Source organism: Oncorhynchus keta, chromosome 19 (genome assembly GCF_023373465.1).
Source record: "Oncorhynchus keta strain PuntledgeMale-10-30-2019 chromosome 19, Oket_V2, whole genome shotgun sequence".
Classification (NCBI taxonomy): domain Eukaryota; kingdom Metazoa; phylum Chordata; class Actinopteri; order Salmoniformes; family Salmonidae; genus Oncorhynchus; species Oncorhynchus keta.
This window is the reverse complement of record NC_068439.1, coordinates 36,783,376-36,806,550: the sequence shown is the minus strand read 5'-3', so window position 1 is coordinate 36,806,550 and position 23,175 is coordinate 36,783,376. Positions and strand designations below refer to the sequence as shown.

The 23,175-nt window shown below is 43.4% G+C and overlaps 1 protein-coding gene across 5 annotated transcripts in view; it reads right to left on the bottom strand.

Moving 5' to 3' along the window:
* LOC118397680 (collagen alpha-2(XI) chain-like) overlaps positions 1-23,175 on the bottom strand; it is a 57,921-nt gene that overhangs the window by 24,047 nt on the left and 10,699 nt on the right. For 2 of the 5 annotated variants that reach the window (XM_052470432.1, XM_052470433.1), the window contains exons 1-5: positions 20,113-20,853; positions 9,947-10,108; positions 8,848-9,058; positions 8,118-8,280; positions 6,229-6,351 (exon numbers count right to left, since the gene is read on the bottom strand). In XM_052470432.1, coding sequence (XP_052326392.1) covers positions 6,229-6,351; positions 8,118-8,280; positions 8,848-9,058; positions 9,947-10,108; positions 20,113-20,230 — 777 coding nt within the window. In that variant the 5' untranslated portion in view covers positions 20,231-20,853. Of the gene's footprint in view, positions 1-866; positions 2,490-6,228; positions 6,352-8,117; positions 8,281-8,847; positions 9,059-9,946; positions 10,109-20,112; positions 20,866-23,175 lie in introns of those variants that run through there. The other 3 variants (XM_052470429.1, XM_052470430.1, XM_052470431.1) reach the window with 3 other exon arrangements.

The window sequence follows — 23,175 nt, the reverse complement described above, 5'->3', positions numbered from 1 at the left end:
AAAAGTTGTGTTGTATTGTCTACAGATTGTGTGGGTACATATGTTTTATGTCTCCCTTTGTCTGTGTAAGAGACGCATGCACACAGGTCAATCCCTTCACTAGCGCGCCACTCAATGACGAAAAGAAGACAACAACAGGCCCCGTGTGAACAGGTTCTGAGTTTCAGGAGCTTTGAAGGGGAGTTTGTCAGGAAACGGAGAGGAGACTGTACAGGTAGCCATGCGTCAATACGACAGTCTGTTACACCGCTAATATCATATAGGTTCTCACCACCATATTGATCATATGATATGTAAACGGAGGAGAGGGTCCAGGTTGGTATGAGCCAACTTCCTTTCTGAGGACCAGGCAGTCCACCACCTAGCTAGGTTTTTCACACTCAATTCTATAGCTTGTTAGTGGTTGAGTCGAAAAATGAATTGCAGTCCCAACGAATGCAAATTCGTCAGTTGCGTTTAACTGTGCAGTTTTAGCTTTATAGGTGTTACATCCACGATTTGTAAATGATATGAATCATTCAGGACAAGTATAAAACAGTTACGTCTTATATAGATATGAGTCTGAAACAAATAAGAGTCACAGCTTTTCTGTATCACTGTAATCTATGTACGTAACATACCCATAGTGAAGGTATGTATCGTTGTATGAAAATGGTTTACCAAAATCATTTGAGAAGTGAGTCTAAAAAAGTATAAACTCTTTACGCCTAAAACGAGGCACTAAAATTATCATATGTTTAAAGTAGAACTACAAGCTTGTTGAACAGACATTTGCAGTAGAATCTGGATGGAGAACGACCTGGTTCCCAGAAGGGATAGCTGGAAGATACAGCTCTGGACTGCCACCATGGGCTCTTTGTTTGTACCTGTTGATAACCGTTGCCCGTTTTCGTCTTCGGTTTTTCCGGCACAGGGACGACGGTCCCACTGTATGCAGTCTTGCCGAAGGGAGGCATTTTTTGGGTCATCGATTTGACGTTATTTACATCAAGCACCACCTTGGTTCTCTCTGGCTTCGGGGAAGCAGGTTCTGGGCTTGGCAGCTCTTTCTTCAGTGCAGGTTTGAGGAAGGGAGGAACTTTGACGACAACTGACTCTCTTGGTTTGACTTTAGTGATCTCGGTTTTCGCTTCCTTAAACTTTGTGACCTCGGTTTTTACTACTTTAACTTTGACTTCAGTTTTTGCTACCACTACTTTAGTTTCTGATTTTGCTGGTTTCACTTTGCTGACCACAGTTTTTTCTACTTTAACTTTAGCGACGTCTTTTTTGGGCTGGGCTTTAGTGGTTTCATGTTTTGCTGCTTCGGTTTTGCCATTAGCTTTTTTGTCACTGGCGCTTTTGCCGTTACCACTCACTTTCTTATCCTCAGCGGTTTTACCGTTGCCGTTACCACTCACTTTCTTATCCTCAGCGGTTTTACCATTGCCGTTACCACTCACTTTCTTATCCTCAGCGGTTTTACCATTGCCGTTACCACTCACTTTCTTATCCTCAGCGGTTTTACCATTGCCGTTACCACTCACTTTCTTATCCTCAGCGGTTTTACCATTGCCGTTACCACTCACTTTCTTATCCTCAGCGGTTTTACCATTGCCGTTACCACTCACTTTCTTATCCTCAGCGGTTTTACCGTTGCCGTTACCACTCACTTTCTTATCCTCAGCGGTTTTACCATTGCCTTTACCACTCACTTTCTTATCCTCAGCGGTTTTACCATTGCCTTTACCACTCACTTTCTTATCCTCAGCGGTTTTACCATTAACTTTGGCCTCACCATTTAGTTTCGTCTCAACTACAGGTTTGCCATTGACCTTGGAATTACCATTTACTTTCTTCTCAACTATAGGTTTGGCATTGCCATTGATTTTGGCCTCACCATTTACTTTCTTCTCAACTATAGGTTTGCCAATTACTTTTTTTTCACCTTTTTTCGCAGCAGGTGTGGGCTTGGCCACTGGTGTGACTGTAGTGGGTTTGATCTTGTTCAGGAGGACTTCAATTGCAGTAGGTTTGGCTTTGGCTGGTTTGGCCGGGTAAAGCTTGGCTTTGCTGGGCTTGGTGGCAGCAGGTACGGCTTTAGCTGGTTTGGCTGTGGCCTCAAGCTTAGCATGCTCTGCTTTCGCAGGTTTGGTTGAGGCAGGTTTTGCCGACTTAACTACTACAGGTTTGGGAGCCTTAACGACTATAGGTTTGGCCGCCTTAACGACTACAGGTTTTTCTGCCTTAACGACGATAGGTTTGGCCGCCTTAACGACGATAGGTTTGGCCGCCTTAACAACGATAGGTTTGGTCGCCTTAACGACGATAGGTTTGGTCGCCTTAACGACTATAGGTTTGTCCGCCTTAACGACTATAGGTTTGTCCGCCTTAACGACTATAGGTTTGTCTGCCTCAACGACTACAGGTTTGTCCGCCTTAACGACTATAGGTTTGTCAACCTTAACTACCAAGGGTTTGCGTTTGTCAGCATTGCCATTGGCACCCTTCTGTTGTGCATGCGTGTCGGTTGTGTTGTGTTGTAGTTTGTGAGGGTGGGTGTTGAGAGAGGAGAGGTAGAGAGATACATTGGGGGGTGGGAAGGGATGAAAGCACAGGGGATGGATAGATGGAGAGAGAAAGACAAAGGTGGATGTTTTGAGACAGTGATTTAAAGATGGCTTAGGCTTGGGTGATTTACTGAGACTGTTCTGGCATTACTGGATACAGCAGAAAGTGGGCAAAGGTGCTTTACAGTTCCTATAAAGAAAAGTTGTTTCAATGTAGCACTGGAAAGATGGGAACTGAGCATTTTAAAGCCAATTGAAACCTTGACTAATCGGAGCAAGGTAGGAATGGTGCTATGTGCCAATGACAAGACTTAAATTACAACAGGGGACAGTGTAGAATTATATTTTTGGAAGTCAATGTAATACATTATGTAGCCTAATACTCAGCTCGTACAGTGCAATGGATGCTGATCTCTCCAGTAATGCCATTCTCCATATTAAAAAAGCAGCATCTCTGTGCTAATGACAAATGGAGCCTGTGGCTTGCGGAGGCACTGGGGATGTAATGGTCAGGTAAAGCTGTAGCCTCTGATGCACTGAGCCGTCCAACTGCGAGAGAGCTGTGAGCTCATAGCCACAGAGAAGCAGCAGCATTGGGTGTCAGGCGAACAAAAGTTTGTTTTACTGGGGAGTGATCTGATATTTTAACAAGTGAAGAAAATACACAGATGGGAATCGATATATTCAAATTCAGGCAAATACAAAGATATGTACAGTGTGTGTGCATATATGTAGAGAATAGCTCATTGGACATGCTGTGGGAAACATGTATATTACACATAATGAGATATAGACAACAGAAAAGGGACATTGAAAAACACAGGTATTTAGACAGACAGTTAAACTGAGGCACAGAGAGATTGACAGACAAATGGACAGACAGGGGCATATTTATGCCAGATCCAGGGGAAATGCATAATCATGGATGTACAGGGGGACAGACACATTGATACCTTATATTGACCAGAAGACAGGTAGACCGATTACAAAAGTCAAATATGTGGAAGCATGCAGTAACATTTATACACATGAAAAGCAGAAATGCAGTGGTTAATCCCAGAAAGAATCTGACATGCAAATGATGTTAATACAGACACATCTGATACTACATGACAGCCCTTTCTCACCCACTGCTGTCTGAGTTGAATAATCCTTCCTTATCCTCAGCTAGTCATTTTGTACAATTGCTCTGTTGTTTTGTCATAATTGAGACTCAAACTGAGACTCAGACCCAGTGATATGATGTATGTCTACCTTTTAATGCCTACTTTCATACAAAACATGTACTGCATTAATTAAGTTGTTATTTCCAAGTTGAGGGTAATAATCATATGAGCAATTGCAAAAAATGATAGCAAAATATATAAAGTCCATTGTTTTGTATTCATTTATTTCCCTTCCTTCTCTTGACAGTTGGTCCGGCCCAGTGTGGCCAGAGAATAAGGGAGAAAGGGGCAGTGGGACAGAGAATAAGGGAGAAAGGGGCAGTGGGCCAGAGAATAAGGGAGAAAGGGGCAGTGGGACAGAGATTAAGGGAGAAAGGGGCAGTGGGACAGAGATTAAGGGAGAAAGGGGCAGTGGGACAGAGAATAAGGGAGAAAGGGGCAGTGGGACAGAGAATAAGGGAGAAAGGGGCAGTGGGACAGAGAATAAGGGAGAAAGGGGCAGTGGGACAGAGAATAAGGGTGAAAGGGGCAGTGGGACAGAGAATAAGGGAGAAAGGGGCAGTGGGACAGAGAATAAGGGAGAAAGGGGCAGTGGGACAGAGAATAAGGGAGAAAGGGGCAGTGGGACAGAGAATAAGGGTGAAAGGGGCAGTGGGACAGAGAATAAGGGAGAAAGGGGCAGTGGGACAGAGAATAAGGGAGAGAGGGGGAGTGGGACAGAGAATAAGGGAGAGAGGGGCAATGGGACGGAGAATAAGGGAGAGAGGGGCAGTGTGGCCAGAGAATAAGGGAGAGAGATGTGTGTGCTGTACCTGGTCCCCCAGTGCCCCCACATTGTAAACATACCTACACATACTCATATATACGACAATGACAGCATGTAAATGACATTAATACAACATTAATAACACAATGTTAATACAATGTGATAGATGAGGTGTAAAGAGGTGATGTCAGAGGACGAGTGGTCATGTGAATGACACCACGAGAAGGGTCGTATTACAGAGGAGAGTAGGGAGAAACAGAGTGGCAGGGAGAGAGGCATGGCGACCTAAACTTTATTAATATGATATTGAAAAAATGTAACACACAAATTTAACTTACAAAAGGGATGTCTTTACAGTAAGAAAAAATGATGTCATTATTTTTTCATGTACTGAGCCTGAACCTTATTTGTCTTCACACCTCTTTCCCTGTGCCTATCTCTCTCTCCCTCCTTTCCCTCTATTTTGATTCTCTTGCTCCCGTTTTTACCTGTTGAGTGGGGCCCCTTGGTCGGGGGGAGGTGAGGTGGACAGAGGAGGGGGGGGGGTCTGTTGTTTCCCCATAATAATAGAGGTACTCATGGTCATCTTACTCCTCATCAAAGTACTGAGAGAGATGGGGGTGTGGCCAAGAGGGTCGTGCAGGCAGAGGACTAGAGGCAGTGGAATGAAGGACAGGAGGTGCGAAGAGTGAGTTTCAAAGGCAGAGAAAGGCAGAGGGGGTGGACAGGAAGGCATGAAAGGAGAAGTGAAGGGGGAAATATGATGGGGATGAGCGCATTGGGAAAGAAAAGAAAAGAAAAGCAATGTTTTTCGATTCATTAGGACTCCATGTGTTGATTAATGTCTGGAGAGCTATTAATGGAGACACACGGAGGATCTTGATGAATGAGAAAACAAACGCACTGAATAAAACCACACCGATTTATATTCATTCCACAGCACTCTTTTCAGCAGCATTTCTAACACATGTTTTCTGTGATTGGTGCATCCGACGTGACAATTCTCCTTATACTCATGAAATTAAATGTAGAGAAGCAGGCTACTTGTATCATCCTCTTTCCCCGACCTTTCTGTCTTCCATTTTGTTCTAAAACAGCCTTTTATTCCAGTTGAGGTCATATCAACTGTGATTCAATGCTTGTGTGTCTACATTGAAATAAGTCTTGCACCAGGATTTCAACAAACACAAACAAATGAGAAACGTCATTCTTCTGATGAGTTTCTCATAAGTTTGCCTGTATTACTGTAGTACTGCGGCATTGTTTAATGTTGTATTGTTTGTAGTGGTAGAGAAAGGGCTCTGCTTTTATTGAATTCCCTCAGAACACACGTAGGTGAGGGGGAAAGTGGGTAGATACAAACTCATACCGCGAGAGGACAGAGCAGCACTTTGATGACTTCCTGGAGCTGTCGGTGGCTGGCGAGGATGAGGCCTCACTGCCTTCAGTGAGCAGAGGGGTTTGTGTGGACATCCCTTCATATCACTGTATATTGGGGCTTGGGATAGCAGTACTGCACTATGCTATCCTGTGTTGTGTTGCACTGGGATGCGTGGTCCTGAGTTGCTTTATGCTGTGGCCGTGATGTTTGAAGTAGCTGGACTGCAAAGAGAGACTCTGGTGACGTGAGCTCCAAGTGGTAAACGTACTATAGAAAACTGTTGTGACCTGTGGTGGCGCATTGGCGAATCCTAATTCCCTTCCAGGTTGCTGTTCAGTGTCTGTGGTGTTTTGCTGTGTTACTCACGTATGTGTTGGGGTCCTGGGACTGGGTCTTGGGTAGAGGGGAGTCACAGTCGGGGCTGTAGTGTTCACAGAAGTCATAAGCAGCCTGAGGGTTGGATGCGATCAGCAGCTGTTGGATATCGCCCTGTGGGAATTAGAAAACCAAAAGAAAGCCTCATTGAAATGAGAAGTAATATCATTTGAATCAGTTCCTGAGCTGAAAGCAGATCCGCTGCCGTTGAAGGGAGAAGGGTTGATCAGGTTTTTGCTGGACAAACAAGAAGAAGAAGAACATGAAGGTCAACGAAGAACATTGCAGTCATTGTGAGAGGTTCAGCTTGGTAATATCTATATCTATAAATATATCTCTCTAGTCACCCCCAAAACCAATTCTTTCTTTGGCCGCCTCTCCTTCCAGTTCTCTGCTGCCAATGACTGGAACGAACTACAAAAATCTCTGAAACTGGAAACACTTATCTCCCTCACTAGCTTTAAGCACCAACTGTCAGAGCATCTTACAGATTACTGCACCTGTACATAGCCCACCTATAATTTAGCCCAAACAACTACCTCTTTCCCAACTGTATTTAATTTATTTATTTTGCTGTATGTCTCTATGGTACTAGTGTCATGTATATCTCTATGGTACTAGTGTCATGTATGTCTCTATGGTACTAGTGTCATGTATATCTCTATGGTACTAGTGTCATGTATGTCTCTATGGTACTAGTGTCATGTATGTCTCTATGGTACTAGTGTCATGTATGTCTCTATGGTACTAGTGTCATGTATGTCTCTATGGTACTAGTGTCATGTATGTCTCTATGGTACTAGTGTCATGTATGTCTCTATGGTACTAGTGTCATGTATGTCTCTATGGTACTAGTGTCATGTATGTCTCTATGGTACTAGTGTCATGTATGTCTCTATGGTACTAGTGTCATGTATGTCTCTATGGTACTAGTGTCATGTATGTCTCTATGGTACTAGTGTCATGTATGTCTCTATGGTACTAGTGTCATGTATGTCTCTATGGTACTAGTGTCATGTATGTCTCTATGGTACTAGTGTCATGTATGTCTCTATGGTACTAGTGTCATGTATGTCTCTATGGTACTAGTGTCATGTATGTCTCTATGGTACTAGTGTCATGTATGTCTCTATGGTACTAGTGTCATGTATGTCTCTATGGTACTAGTGTCATGTATGTCTCTATGGTACTAGTGTCATGTATGTCTCTATGGTACTAGTATCATGTATATCTCTATGGTACTAGTGTCATGTATGTCTCTATGGTACTAGTGTCATGTATGTCTCTATGGTACTAGTGTCATGTATGTCTCTATGGTACTAGTGTAATGTATGTCTCTATGGTACTAGTGTCATGTATGTCTCTATGGTACTGGTGTCATGTATGTCTCTATGGTACTAGTGTAATGTATGTCTCTATGGTACTAGTGTCATGTATGTCTCTATGGCACTAGTGTCATGTATGTCTCTATGGTACTAGTGTCATGTATGTCTCTATGGTATGGCACTAGTGTCACTAGTGTCATGTATGTCTCTATGGCACTAGTGTCATGTATGTCTCTATGGCACTAGTGTCATGTATGTCTCTATGGCACTAGTGTCATGTATGTCTCTATGGTACTAGTGTCATGTATGTCTCTATGGTACTAGTGTCATGTATGTCTCTATGGTACTAGTGTCATGTATGTCTCTATGGTACTAGTGTCATGTATGTCTCTATGGTACTAGTGTCATGTATGTCTCTATGGTACTAGTGTCATGTATGTCTCTATGGTACTAGTGTCATGTATGTCTCTATGGTACTAGTGTAATTTATATCTCTATGGCACTAGTGTCATTCATATCTCTATGGCACTAGTGACTAACTGTGTGACCTCTGACCTGGAAGACCTCATCGTCCAGCAGGCGTGCTCCGAACACGGTGATGCCCTTGGTATCCACCACGGGGCTGTTGCTGCGAGGCAGGGCCCTGGTCATGCGCTTCTTACAGTCCAGGAGCAGGGTGACGTTCTTCTTCGACACAGAGATAGCGATGCGGTGCCACCTACAGGCAGGGAGGAGGTAAAGCACAACTGTGTAATGTGCTGGAGGGGGTTGCTTAATTAATGGAAACCCCAATATGTACAGTGTAAGTTGTACGTGTGTGTGTGTGTGTGTGTGTGTGTGTGTGTGTGTGTGTGTGTGTGTGTGTGTGTGCGTGTGAAAAACTTATGGGACCCCCAGCCGTTCCACGTACTTAAACTGTTCCAGAGCTAGCACACCAGATTCAACTTGTCAACTAATTATCAAGCCCTTGATAAGTTGGATCGGCGACTTAGTTCAGGGCTACAACAAAATTGTGAAACTTCTGAGGGTCCTTGAGGAGAGGTTTAAAAACCACTGTTCTGGGACACTGAGGCAAAATGGGTCAAATCTCATGACAACCCTGCAAGATCTGACTTATCAACAAGATATCCATATGATGTAACGCAGTTGCATAAAACAAAAACAAGCATGCATGCAAACACTGAAAACCGTAGTCCATCAAACAAACCCAGTACACATGCAAATACTGACACAGGCACACACACACACACACACACACAGAGCCGCGGGACGCGTTGTTACTGACTTGCCGTCGGCCAGGTTGACGCCACTGAAGAGGGGGTAGTCCTCGGGGGCGGGCTTGCCGGTCTGGTCCTCGTACAGGAAGACGGGGGAGCGTCCCAGCTCCACACCCAGCTGCTGGACACCCTGCTCACTGTAGATGGACAACAGGAAGGCCTGGAGGCCCGCATGGGCCTTGACCAGGGCCATGATGGAGAAGTTCTCCGGGAAACGACCTGAAGGGTGGGGGGGCATGAAGGGAGGAAAAGAAGAGAAAGAGGAATGGAGGAATGAAAGAAGAGGGGAGAGGGAGGCATGGAAGAAGGACATTAGACACAGGAGAGGGGTAGACGACTGATGACAAATTAGAGTTAGGGGTGTCTAAGTGTAGACAGATGCACATTTTATTGGATCTTAAAGGTGAGGGTTTGAAGGATTGAAGTGTGAACAGACATAAGAGGTGGGTGCCGAAAAAATATAAAACCCAGACTAGGAAAATGAGCTTCTGACTTTTCAGGATATCTTTCAACCACATAAGTGCTACTTACAATCCTAGCGCGCTTCAGGGTCTCAGACGATAGTTAGTGGGCCCTTCATTTGTTTAGGCTCTTCCAAAGGCATTTACATTTCACATGCTCTTGCACAAAATAATTATATGCCTAACGCAAAAGCAATCTAGCACTAAAGTTATGGCCCAACTAACCTCCTTATGGTAATTGTAGGATGAAAATAAACTCTAAAACCGAACAACAATGATAAGAACCACCAAAAGAGACAAAAATAGCAATCATGACACATTACAAAAATAAATTCACAGAATGCACGTGGCATAAATTGTATGCCCCCGTCTGTGTCCATTATTTCAGCAATCCATCCCATTTACAGGTAATGTCGACCACATCTTTCCAAGTCAACCTGAGAGATGAGGTATGTTGAGGCTTCAGTCCAGTTGAGGCCTGGGTCGTGTTCATTAGGGCACCCAACGGAAGGCATTTTAAAGCGCTTTGCAACGGAAAACAAAAATGAACATTTCTTATTAGGAAAGTCCATGTAGTCCCTCCCTGTTTGAATCCGTTTTCTTCCGAACAGGACCCTAGTTAGACATGAATATAGAGGTACTGTACCTGAGAAGAGCTGATTGGTGGGGGCAGAGATCTGGGCCTTCTTGGTGATGCGGTAGGCGTGGTCAGCGGAGCCGGCACGGCGGGAGGTGCAGAAGCCTGGAACCTTCCGCACCCCTTCGGGGAGAGAGGGCAGCTGCAGCATCCGCAACACATCCACTGGATCTGAGAAGAGACGGAGAGAGAGAGAGAAAGGGTTAATAGACAAAACTGCATGGAGTTATGGTCGTGATCCTTTGTTACATCTTCATGAATGGACTCTATCATGATATAGCTTTGACATTGAAACCAATTGACTAGAATCACCTTACATATAATAATATGTTTCTTTATAGGTTGTGGTCTGAGACCCACCACCACAGACAACAACCATTCCAGTAAGATTTGTAGATTCAATATTAGGCCTATATCCTACACCTACACTCATCCAGAGGTCAAAGTATCATAGACATAATTATTTCTGTAAGAAAAATACATGCAAAACGTTTTTACGGCAATAGAAGGTCCCCAAGTCTAGTCCACAATCTATCTAACCTGAGGAACAGGCTCCTCTATTCAACCAGTGTCTGTCAAGCAAATATAACAAGTACCATAAATGGGATAGTGCTGAGTCATGGAAGTCTGTGCAATCAGAATAAACCGACCGCAGACATCACCACCAATCTCACATCCTGCCTCCATACCAGGTATGACTGTCTGTCACCCATACTTTGCTTGGCGGAACCAATGGGTGACTCCTCAGGGCCAGTTTCCCAGGCCTAAACCAATGGGCTGACTCCTCAGGGCCAGGTTCCCAGGTCTACATTAAGCCTACATCTGGACTAAAAAGCACTTTCAATAGGGATTCTCCATTTAGCATACTCTTTAGCTAAGACTAGGCTTAATCTGGGAAACTGGCCCTCATTCAATGTGCCACGTTGAACCTGTCTATTCTGCCCAAGTAAGAATTGGTTGGATATGCAAGAAGGCATGCTTGAATTCATGTACTCAACAAAGCACGTATTACTTCCAGCATGCTCTATTACCTAGCAGGATAAATCGTTTAGACTCCACCCAGTTACCAATTTAGCTGGAATGGGGCACTTGGTTGGTTCCGGAATGTGACTAAGTTCCTAGACACTCCAACAAGAGAGCAGTGTGTACAGCCTAAACAAGATAAGGTACTCCCCATCTTTCTTCACTATGTTTCAGTGGAGGGACTTTTCTCAAGGTTGTATTATTGCAGTCAAGAGTTGGTCTTGGCTGCCCTGTCTGTGTTCGAGACGCTAGGTCCATTTCTTCTATACCGTTAGTGGGCAGCAACGTTTCATTTGTAGCGCACCCTGCAGTGACACTAGTCCTAATATCCTTATGATGCCAGTCAAGCATTTTACAGGCAGGAGGTATTGGAATGTCTGAATTACCACAGACCTTTAATGTTGCCATTACATAAAAAATAAAATAAAAACAGTAAGCCACCACTTCGACGAATAAGCACTTTGAAACGAAAGAGAAAAGCAATCCTAGCCTGGAATAGGAATGTATCTTTTGATCATTGAAAAATGCCCCCAAACAAAGCACATTCATATGTAATGATATGATTCTCTTATTCCCATAAGCCAGTCTGTACTCTGTATTGGAGTCTCAATGTAAAATGAACTGGACCATATGGTATTATATCATTTTCATCACAATGATCCAATCCAGGCTAATTGTGTTTAGGTCACACCCTGCTAGCAACATGTTTGAAGGCCTCAGATGACAATATTTATGGTGAACTCTCAAATGGTGCGTTAATATTGACTCAGAGAATCGGGCCCACCGTCTGTTAGCAGCACACTAACTTAGAGAGAGAGAGGGAAACGGAGGGATCAACGGTGTAGCAGAGGGGGAATTCTCTACAGACAGAGAGAGTGGGAGAGTGATACTGTAATGCCCCATTAACTCTCCAAAACAGGAACTGGGATAACGAGCCGTGGGGGAGAGAGGGAGAGAAAGAGAGAGAAGGTGGTAGAAAGAGGGAGAGAGCGAAGGAAGGAGAAAGAGAGAGGATGAGAGCGACCGTGAGAGAGGGACGAGAGCGAAAGGGGACGAGAGAGAGGGGAGGAGAGAAACCGCGATACCACGGCCTGTGTCAGACTCCACCGCAGGATCACGCACACAATGAACACCTCTGTCTCGGTCCGCTCACCGCTGCTCTGCTCAATGGGCCCTTCCTGTCAGTAGGCCTTGGGAGAGGGGAACGAACCAAAATATAACTTCAGAAATACACAACCCCCCCCAAAAAAAAAAAAAAAACACGGGACAAGGAGCGGAAAATATGGAGCCAGACGGGGTTAGACAAGGCAGGCACGCAGGAAAACCCCCGCTTTCTCTTTGCCTGCTTTCTTTATTCTCTCGCCCTCCCCTTTAACCACTCACGTATGGTCACAGTGTAGAGACCACCCTGTACACAGCGTCACTAAATGGGAGTGCCGGGTGTGTCAAGGGAGTTAACACCCGGTGCTGTAATTGAGAACCATTCTGTTGTCCTTCACGTTGCTTTATTCACAGCAAAATAGTAAAACAAAACGCGATGTGTTATTGTCACATACGCCGGATAGTGAGCTACAGTGATTATGGAATCACATTGCCCAATCGCACAGTTATTGAACTAGCCTATCCATTTTCTTTCATGGAAATAGCCTACATATATGTACAGTAGTATGCTCCATCCCTGATAAACCAGAATGTTAGAAATTGTTCATGGTGTCTTTTATATGCAGGCCTAATTATGAAGAAAAATGATTCACATATAGCATTATGCCCAATCAAAACTATTCTAAATGTAAGACAATTGGGAGATATAGTGCAACGTAATGAAGTGCAGGTAAAGAAATATGATTTGATTTGATTGATTTGAAACAGGAGCTGGGCGGATGCTTTATTAATGTAATTAACTTAATTGACCACTAGATGGGGCTAGGTCAGACACAGAATTCTCCTGACAGCTGTCAGAAAGGAGGGTGAAACGTGACAGAACGCTCAGATAGAAAAGTACTGTGTAGAGCAGACGTAATTGTCTGTCAGGTAGAATAAGGACTCCTGTTAGCTCTATTCATTACATTTCTATCTGCAGTTGCATGTCTTATTTCACCCTCAATTATTTCCAAAGGTATAATTAACGTTAAAATACAAACAATATATTGGGGGTGAAAAGCAATCTATGCCTTGATAGGATGGCATAAAACACTGATGGATATAGCCTACTGTTTCATTGTATTCGTGACAGAATGCACACTGTACAGCACACACACTAAGGCACACACACACACCAATAAAACCATTCAACAGTGTTCATAACTGATCACAGTTTAAACACTGAGTCCATACATCCAGGCCAATACAACTTTGACCATAAAACAGCTAACTGACCCAAACACCAACTGTCCAAACACAGAGACTGGGAACAGACACTATTGAAGGAGACTAGGAGACATGACAATACACACGCTGAACAGAGCCCTTTGAAACCACTGCAGACCAGATCAGTCACACTCCAGATGACCCTCTAGACTTTTGTAACACTGTCCAACGTTAAACAAGGAGGGTGAGAACCAGGACTGAGGAGCGTTCTTCGCCTCACCCCGTGGGTAACCTCTTGTTTCCCACCTCCACCCCCGCTCCTTTCACTCTTTCTTCTGGGGCCTCCTCGCAAGGCTCCAAATACCAGACAGACCCGCAGCCTGACACATTGACCCCTGACCTTTACTGCCACACCAAACAGACATTGTTAGAGAGAGAGACAGTGAGAAAAACAAAGAGAGAGAGAGAGAGACAACAGAAAATAGTTGCAGACAGGATGGAATGAGAAGGAGACAAAAATAGGATAAGAAAAGAGATATAAAACATAGATGACACGGAAGACGATTCTTGCCTTCGAAAAAGGACCCAGACCAAATCCAAGTTGGTCCTCGATTTCCTCGCTTTGAACTCTCACTCTATCGTTCTCTCCAGCCAACCACAACAGTTAGGCATGTGTGTTCAGCTCAGACTGGAGGTTAGGCCTATAATTTGTATCATTCTCTATAGTTATAATGTATTTATAATCATCCATGTACACAGACAGAAAATCCATTATAACCACCCGCACTATAAAAAGGAGTTATTGAGACATATGATACACATATATTTATATACAATTCCGATTTAATATGAAAGACAGCACAACTTGTCACTGCGGTAGAGATTTCAAAGTGAGGTAAAATCTTTGGAAGAGTTGCCTGGGGTTAAAGTGTTAGAGACGACTGAAGATTGACGAACTCAACCGCAAGTTGAGAAACTTCTAACGACGTCTAGCCGTCAAACCATTCCCCAAAACCACTGATGAAACGTTGCCGTGTCATACAATTAAAGAAACCACCTGTCGTCTGTCATGTACATGCAGTGTTGGGCACGATCAGCGTTTCAAACAGCCTAGCTAACACACCTCCATGTCTGCTCCTAATATGGTCATGGGTGTCTCCAAACACGTTTCATTCGACAGAGACGTTACTAGACAGGAGATCACATTATCAGACAATCTGTTGTAAGCCCCTGACTACAGCTTAGGTCTAACCTAGTAACGGCTGCACTTCCTTTTGTCTGAGGCCTGCAGCCTCTGGAGAAAAAAAACATTCAGTAGAGTTGAAAATCACAATAGGTGCTATAAAGAGGATCACAAGTCAAACGCCACAAAACTTTACATAGGAAAGCCCTCAATTCTTCTGCGTATGGGATCGTACCCTCAAGCAACTCCGGGTGAATGGCAGGGGAAGACAAGCAGGACAGCATGGTGGACAGTGGTGAATCGCAGCTCGTTCTGTTTAATATGAAGCTAGTGAGGAGGTGGACTAGCTATAGCCTGGTTAAAACAGACTTGAGTGCTACGTTCACTGATGTTTTACTTCGAACGCAGCGTTCAGTCTGGTTTAACCAGGCTAGGAACCTAACCATTGCCCTACGCTACAAAAAGTAGCGCTACCCCCCCGACCCGGCAGTTCTACCGCAGAGTGCCAACGTGGACCGTGACGAATGTTCCGCCAGTTCAGTTCAGCCAGTGACTCAGTTGGGCCTAGGACAGGATTAGCCCTTAAGGGAGGATACCCGGACCACAATATGATAGGCCTTGGTGGCCTACTAAAACATACAAGCCCAAGACAGCCGCTGCCAAATAAAGAACTGAAGCAAAGTTGGAAGGCTAAGATACTGCACGTCTTCTTGACAGTTAGGCCTAGGATCCAACAGAAGCACGAGCAAGAATCCCAACTCAGGGAGTAACAACTTAGTGCCTTTCCATGTTAAACACATGGCTGAACTTGTCCCACATCCTAACCAGGGGATCCACAACTCTGTTTTACATGTAAGTCCAAACGCAATGCCTTTTATAGATATACAACATAAACTGTTGTCACTTTGTAATGTTACATAGCTGCCATAACCATGAGTCTAACTTGTAACCAGTGTTTTACCCAATAAATTACTGAGAGTTTATACACAGAGTCTCTCTTGATTTAAAAAAAAATAGAAAACAGTGAAATCAAACCAGACTTTAACAAAGTATACCAAAGAGCTTAAACCTAATTTACCACTGAGACTAGGAATGGTGATAAAGTCAGCCTTGTGAAATAGTGCTGTGGAACTATGCAGATTACAGAACAATAAGGTATCATCATCGTTTATGGAGACCCTTGGAAACAGCCAATCCGAATTGGTGAATTCCCTTCAGTAAAATCACCTAGCATTTTGACATGTTTATCGGTGAACATTGTCTCGAATTCGAACATTATGTGAGGTGGGAGACGATGGCAGGCTATGATTTTTCATCTCTAAATGGCCCACTATGTTATATGAAGGGGGTCAGGGGTGATATAGTCCGTACAAGCAGCCATTTAAACACAGAAACTGTCTGGATTCCCGGTGAATTGTCCACAAAAGCAACCATACATTGTGAAAATCATAGGTCTCTAAAACACTTATCGTGATCAAAAACAACACTAATATAGCAAGAGAATTCTAGATGACTAGGTCCATAAATTCAAACTACACTTACGGATTAGACTGTACAATAGCAGAATGCATGATCTGTCATTTCTATTGTTACATCTCATGCATGTCCCACTAATGGACAGCTGAGGCCTTCAAACATATATAAAATATTGCCAGTCTGAAATAATTGATACAAATCTACATGCAAAATTACCCATCTGAGTTCCCAGACACTCCAACACACTTCCTACAACCAGGGAAATGACAGTGATTAGTCTACCAGGAACAGTAGGTCTAGACTGACACTGTATGATTACGCTTTGGCACACTTTGGCAAGTCAATTTTCAGAAAACCCTTGAAGGAAAGATGTCTAACTATCTGTCTCGCAAAACCCAAATCATCTCCTCAAAAGCAGAGCGTGGAAAGTGCCTCTAGTCTGACGGGGTCTAGTCTGACGGGGTCTAGTCTGACGGGGTCTAGTCTGATGGGCTACTGCGGTTAGTCTGACATTTATGGTGGGCGGCACGTGAAGTGGGTAGGCCCTTTTTTGACACTGCAAGATTTCGGATTTACAGCTTTACATGGTTGATACGCAGTTAGGGCCTTAGGTCGTGCACGTTTAACATCTACAGTATGGCCTCGGTCTGGGCCAAGCCCTAAGTCTACGTCTTGGTGTGCGGAGTGGGATGTGGGCAACTGGGTGGGTTGTGGGTTCATGACACATCGTGGATGACTTGATGCCCCTTTGGTTTTTCTTTGTGGGCTCTTGACCAACCCTGAACCCCTCATCAACTCCAATGATAAGTGAACGGAGGAGACGGACACCTCTCATGGTACACTAACACTAGGCCCTTGTACAGTTTCTCCTAGGTAGTGTGGTGGTCTGACGAGATCCCCACCACCGCTGCTTCCTGTTGGAGGCAGCTAAACGCGGCTACGGTACTGCTCAACTTCAGGGACAACATGCAACTGGACAAAAGCAACAAGCATATGCCAAGGCAAGGAGAGAAAGAGGGAGAGGGGAAGAGAGAGAGAGAGAGAGAGAGAGAGAGAGAGAGAGAGAGAGAGAGAGAGAGAGAGACTGTTACTGTTAATTTTTGTTGTTTTTCACTTTATATATTCACTTTGTATGTTGTCTACCTCACTTGCTTTGGCAATGTTAACACATGTTTCCCATGCCAATAAAGCCCTTGAATTGAATTGAATTGAATTGAATTGAATTGAGAGAGAGAGAACAAGAAATATGTGAAGAATATGTCCCACATGGGGAAAAACGACAAGACAAAAGGACAATAAAGGAGACAGGCATCCAGTTGCAGAGTACACATAGATGAATACTCAGACATATGTACACCCACAAGCATGCCTGTGGCATAGGCTGAGAACAAATAGCCAGGGCCCTACTAATCGGCCCCACAGTGGCTCTATTCACTACCTATGTGACTGCTAGGGGGAGGAAGAGTGCGAGAGCGCAGGGGAAAGAGGGTGTCAGTGAGGGAAGGTGTTTTGTTTGGAATATGTGAGACAGACCGTTCTTTGAGAATGATTGCTTTGAAATTAGGTTGAGGAACATCCATGTTAAGAAAATATTGCCCACATATTTTGTTCATTTACAAAACCCTGCTTTCATTCCTTGTACCCTCTGTGTCTGTCGTGCTATATATGCGCACTTTTTTTGTATACCCCAGATGGAAGGGAATAAACAGTAGAGCCAGACCTTCTGGAGGGAGCCACAGCACAGACCATCTCTAATTCGGGTTTTCATTGCCTGGGTGGGGACCTGTTTTAGTGTTTAGCCTATATCCACATGCCATTTGTGAACATCATAAACCAAGAAGCTATCACGCAGTAGCATGGGTAGTAGCAGGAGTTTGAATGAATGTTTAGATACGGCCTTGTCTTACAAACGTGCGCAAGGACACTTCCGCACAAGTGTGCCTAACTATGGAAAGAAGATTATACCAATCCATCGAATATTCTGTTCGTTGAGTAATTATCATAAAGAGAAAGCACTTCTGAACTTGTAAATTATCTTATGCATTTCTGCAAGCACACTCCATCCATATAGTTCATAACGTGAGAAAAACAGTCCAAGGTATCAGAGACACAGTGGTGCACATTCATTTGAAAGGGGCACTTCATCACCCGAAATGTAAAAAAAAATCCATAGGGTTCACAGACGTATAAAAAAAGACAACTGTACAAAGCGAACATACACTCCGAGACACATACGCTTTCTCTCTCCATACTTCTCACTCCCCGACTCGTTCTCGCAGAAGCGCACACTCCCGTATAATAACCTATTCATAAAAAGCAAAAATGTTCAGACTTCCTCCTCCAAAATACACACAGCAGTCGGACGACGGGAAAATGCAATCGGCTCGGCAATCTGAAATTCGTACTCGAGCCAAGGAAAACAGAAGAGTGCACACATTATGCTACAAACCCCCATCCGTACACACCAGCATCTATTCCCACTTAAAACGCCTAGGGCATTAGAGCGTAATTAACCAAAACTGAAGAATAAAGTCGCATTCATTCAATTTCGCACCTGAAGAGAACAGCTATGTGTTTTGAAAATGTTGGCTATATTAATATATTACATTGCCAATATCTTCCAAGACGTTTCCCATGCAGGCACCACCTGCAGTGCTCTTTTTACATACATTTGGGATAAAGCTCAATATGCAATTGCAATATAAAACTGTAGGATATTATTGTTATGCTATAATATAATTATACGAGTGCCTATTATATTAGCATAATAAGGTGTCACCTTTAATGGTTCAATTGTAGGCCTATTATTAGTTACCTATGTCCAAATGAATAAATAAATAATTGATAAAAGTTCAATTCTACGGAAGTAACATTTTACTAAGAGCATAACTAGTAGAGTTGTGGGAATGAATGGTACCTCTGTGTTAATTAAACATGACGGAAACATCCAAATGCGCATGTTATAATGTAGTGGTCAATCACGGAATTACCGTCCTGCCTAGAAGACATTCTTTGACACCAAATTCTTCGAAAAAACATTGACGCTGTTGAATCGTAAAATAAATAGTTATCCGTGTATAATTAAAAGTATTATAATCATAACGATAACTGATTAAAAAAGCTACATTATTAGTAGACCTAATTAAAAGTATTGATCGGCAATTGTCGATTAGGGTATTGTTAAGCATAAGTTGTTGTTCGCTTTAAACTGCTTATTGTTCAAAAGGATCACATAAATCAATAATATGATTCAATCATGATACAGTAACTTAATAAAAACAATGGTAACTATTTTTAGAAACCGAAAAAAAACAAAACAATAGAGGTGACCAATGTTAAACAACGTACGTTATGGGCTATCACAAGCAGGCCTAAAGACAGGATGGAACACAAAACAGCCTTCCATTGTCACAGTACATACACTGTATAATAAGAGTGATGAGAGGCGATGGTGATGGGGAGGGGCGGGGTGAACTGATAAATATCTTATCAAGTCACCATACAATGTCCACAGTCGTTACTTTTTGACGTTGCTACTGTATATCCACATACCTACATCCAGTAGTGAAGAGAACGATACATCAGTCGTCAACTCCAAAGTAGCCTATCTCAGTATAATGTCGGGTGCTGAACGCACCGTCCTATCCTATGGCCCCGTGTGGAATGACAAGCGCATCGATGCGCAATGGGCGCATGAGGAACTTAATTCCTCCTGAAAAACCTTTTGCGTTTAAAGCTATTGGCAAATCTAGAATAAAACATTACATTCACAACAACTACAAAAAGCGTCTAAATATCCGAAACGGTTGAGCCGTTGGGCTAACTGCAATAGGGCACTGACTGACACCTGTCAGCGCAGCGCGTTTCACTACGGCCAATTGAAGAAGACAAAGAAAAAAGCCTCAAAATATTGTTTGAGAATAACATTAAATGAGTTATAAACCCTGTTCAGAATGTACTGTTTTGGGGTAATGTTGGCTAGCAGTAGGCTAAACTACCACAGGTCACCTGTAAATCTAAGCTAGAAATCATGCCAAAGAGCATCACACACATCAGAAAGCAAATAGCAAGGTACAGGCAGTCAGTGCTTGACAATTCTGAGATGTGGTACAATATGCATGGCATTTCAGACAAATATTTAGCTACAAAGTCTCACTGGAACGCACAAAAATAAAAGCCATCTTACCTGCCCGAGCCACGGGTAGTTGGCACAGCGCGAGCACCAGGGTTACCAAGACAAAAGAGGAAAAGTCCAAGCGCCATGGTCTCCGCTTCTTCCGAAAGGGGCAATCTCGAATATCCATAGTTTTTTAGTTGTTTGACGCTGGACTATAAAGTAGGATATGTTCAAATGAGATATCCTCTCTCACAGAAAGTCAGTCGAAGAGAGTTTCGACTGGACCTCCTGTGAGGCAAAAAGAAGAAGAAAAGGGCTCGCCTCTGGAGACGTGTTTTACCTCTCCTTAACGCTTCTTTAATAAGTGACCTGTATCTACATATGCTATGTACAAATTTAAATAGTAAAAGGGGTACGGGCAATAAATATTGATTTTATATCCCTAGTGCTAAAACTCCATTGAGTCAGCGGAGTGGATATGAGTACCCACCACGGAGAGAGCAAAGAGACCTGAAACCACTCTCTCTCCTTTCTCTTTCCCCCTTCCTACTTTCTCCCACGAAAAGTGAGGGAGCGTGTGTGTGCGTGCGGAGAGAGAGAATGACTGAGTGGCAGTGGGGAAGGAGGGAGTGAGAGATTGTGCGTAATAACGCGCGCGGCACACGTAGGTTACGTAAACCTTTGCCTTCTTATTAGGGCCAAATTGCTGTCGCGCCTTCTATTTCCTACTTTTCATCCTTGTTTTAGTATCCTTTGCACTGTGCTGCGCTCTCTCCAGGCATATGCTAGATTTGTTCAATTACGAGCTTTCGTCTGTCTGTCTGTCAGTCGGTCAAACAGATTTTTTACAGTCCCGGTATATCCCGATAAAATAGCCGAACCTTGTAGGCCGGATGGGTCTGCAAAAACAGTGTAGGAATTGGCGCAGCCAATCATTTCGCTGTCCGAACTCGCACACGAATGTAGTCCACGCCCATATTAAGATGCCTTCGAGCTTCCCGTGCTCCTGTAAAGCCTGATTGGTCAGTCCAACGTGGCGTCAGCGGCTAACCCAGGTGCGACAGTGAGAACGTTTATTGCAGAGCAGGCACATTTCTCATGATCATAATAATAATAATAATAATAATAATAATGCCATTTAGCAGACGCTTTTATCCAAAGCGACTTACAGTCATGTGTGCATACATTCTACGTATGGGTGGTCCCGGGGATTGAACCCACTTCCCTGGCGTTACAAGCGCCATGCTCTACCAACTGAGACTTGAACTTGTCCATTTCCATTCCCACAGCTGTTTTATGACACTGGGGGTATACATGAGTAGGCTAGATATAACAGGGTTCGGGTTTAGAGTTGGGGTCAGTTCCTTTTTTTATTAAAAACATACATTGAATATCAATCCATCCGCTGAATTGACCACTTGCAGCCGACAGGTATGTCATGATGCATGTATGGCACCTTTATAATGTCTTATAATAATCTCATAATGATCTAGACTAAATAACAGACGTTTGAGACGGTTGAAAATGATATGCATAGAAATACATAAAACATTAAAAGCCTTGCTATAAGACATTATAAATGCTTATGCATGATTATAACAAGTTATAAAGCTAGCTGGATGCTTTAAGTAAAGTTTAACCAATATTATTATTATATACCTTTTAATGTCATTTTCTGATTGCCACTGATGTTAGTGTTCCCATATTTCTTCTTAGGCAGGGCAGTGGGCCCCGAAGACAATCAAAATATAGGGCTGCCAACAACAACATTTTCTATCAATATCCATTGATCGTCAGATGGATTGACGGCTACAATGGGAAGTATGTTGTGCTAGTCATTGATGGAAATGGTCAAGTATTCCATCGTAAGTCCATTACAAATGGTTAGAGCTGGAAATCTGCATTGCCTAGAACTGATGATATAGAACCAATGCCCAAAAGTATGTGGACACCTGCTCGTCGAACATCTCATTCCAAAATCAGGGGCATTAATATGGAGTTGGTCCCACCTTTGCTGTTATAACAGCCTCCAATCTTCTGGGAAGGCTTTCCACTAGTTATTGGAACATTGCTGCTGGGACTTGCTTCCATTAAGCCACAAGAGCATTAGTGAGGTCGGTCACTGATGTTGGGAAATTAGGCCTGGCTCGCAGTCGGCGTCCCAATTCATTCCAAATGTGTTCGATGGGGTTGAGGTCAGGGCTCTGTGCAGGCCAGTCAAGTTCTTCCACACCAATCTCAACCAAAAATTTCTGTATGGACCTCGCTTTGTGCACATGGGTATTGTCATGCTGAAACAGGAAAGGGCATTCCCCAAACTGTTGTCAGAAAGTTTTAAGCACAGAATCGTCTCGAATGTTAATGTATGCTGTAGCTTCAAGATTTCCCTTCACTGGAACTAAGGGGCCTAGCCCAAACAATAAAAAACAGCCCCAGACCATTATTCCTCCTCCACCAAACTTTACAGTTGGCACTATGCATTGGGGCAGGTAGCGTTCTCCTGGCATCTGCCGAACCCAGATTAGTCCGTCAGACTGCCAGTGAAGCGTGATTCATCACTCCAGAGAACATGTTACCACTGCTCCAGAGTCCAATGGCGGCGAGCTTAACACCACTCCAGCCAATGCTTAGCATTGCGCATGGTGATCTTAGGCTTGTGTGCAGCTGCTCGGCCATGGAAACCCATTTCATGAAGCTCCCGACGAACAGTTATTGTGCTGATTTTGATACCAGAGGCCGTTTGGAACTACAGGTATACTATCAGAACTCGGTAGTGAGTGTGGCAGGGCGTGTCCACACACTTTTGTATATGTATAGTGTAGCAGAGTTAGAGATCACTGGCTGCCTCAATCACCTCCCCTGTGACCTGAAGACAGTTATTCATAGTCTGGGGTCCTGGATCGTGGTTTATTATTTCCAGTTCTGTATACTTTATTTTGTAGTAATGTATATTTCTCGTTTCTTATGTTGTTTGTTTTTTTTATTCTCATTTTTACAGTTAAGTGTATTGAGATGTTTTACATTTGATTTCAATCTGACAACAAGAGAAACGGTATTGCTGAAGAGGTATTCTTTTTTCCCCCCCAAAGTGTCACATCTGCACGTCTTTAACAAACGTAGTTTGTCAAAACT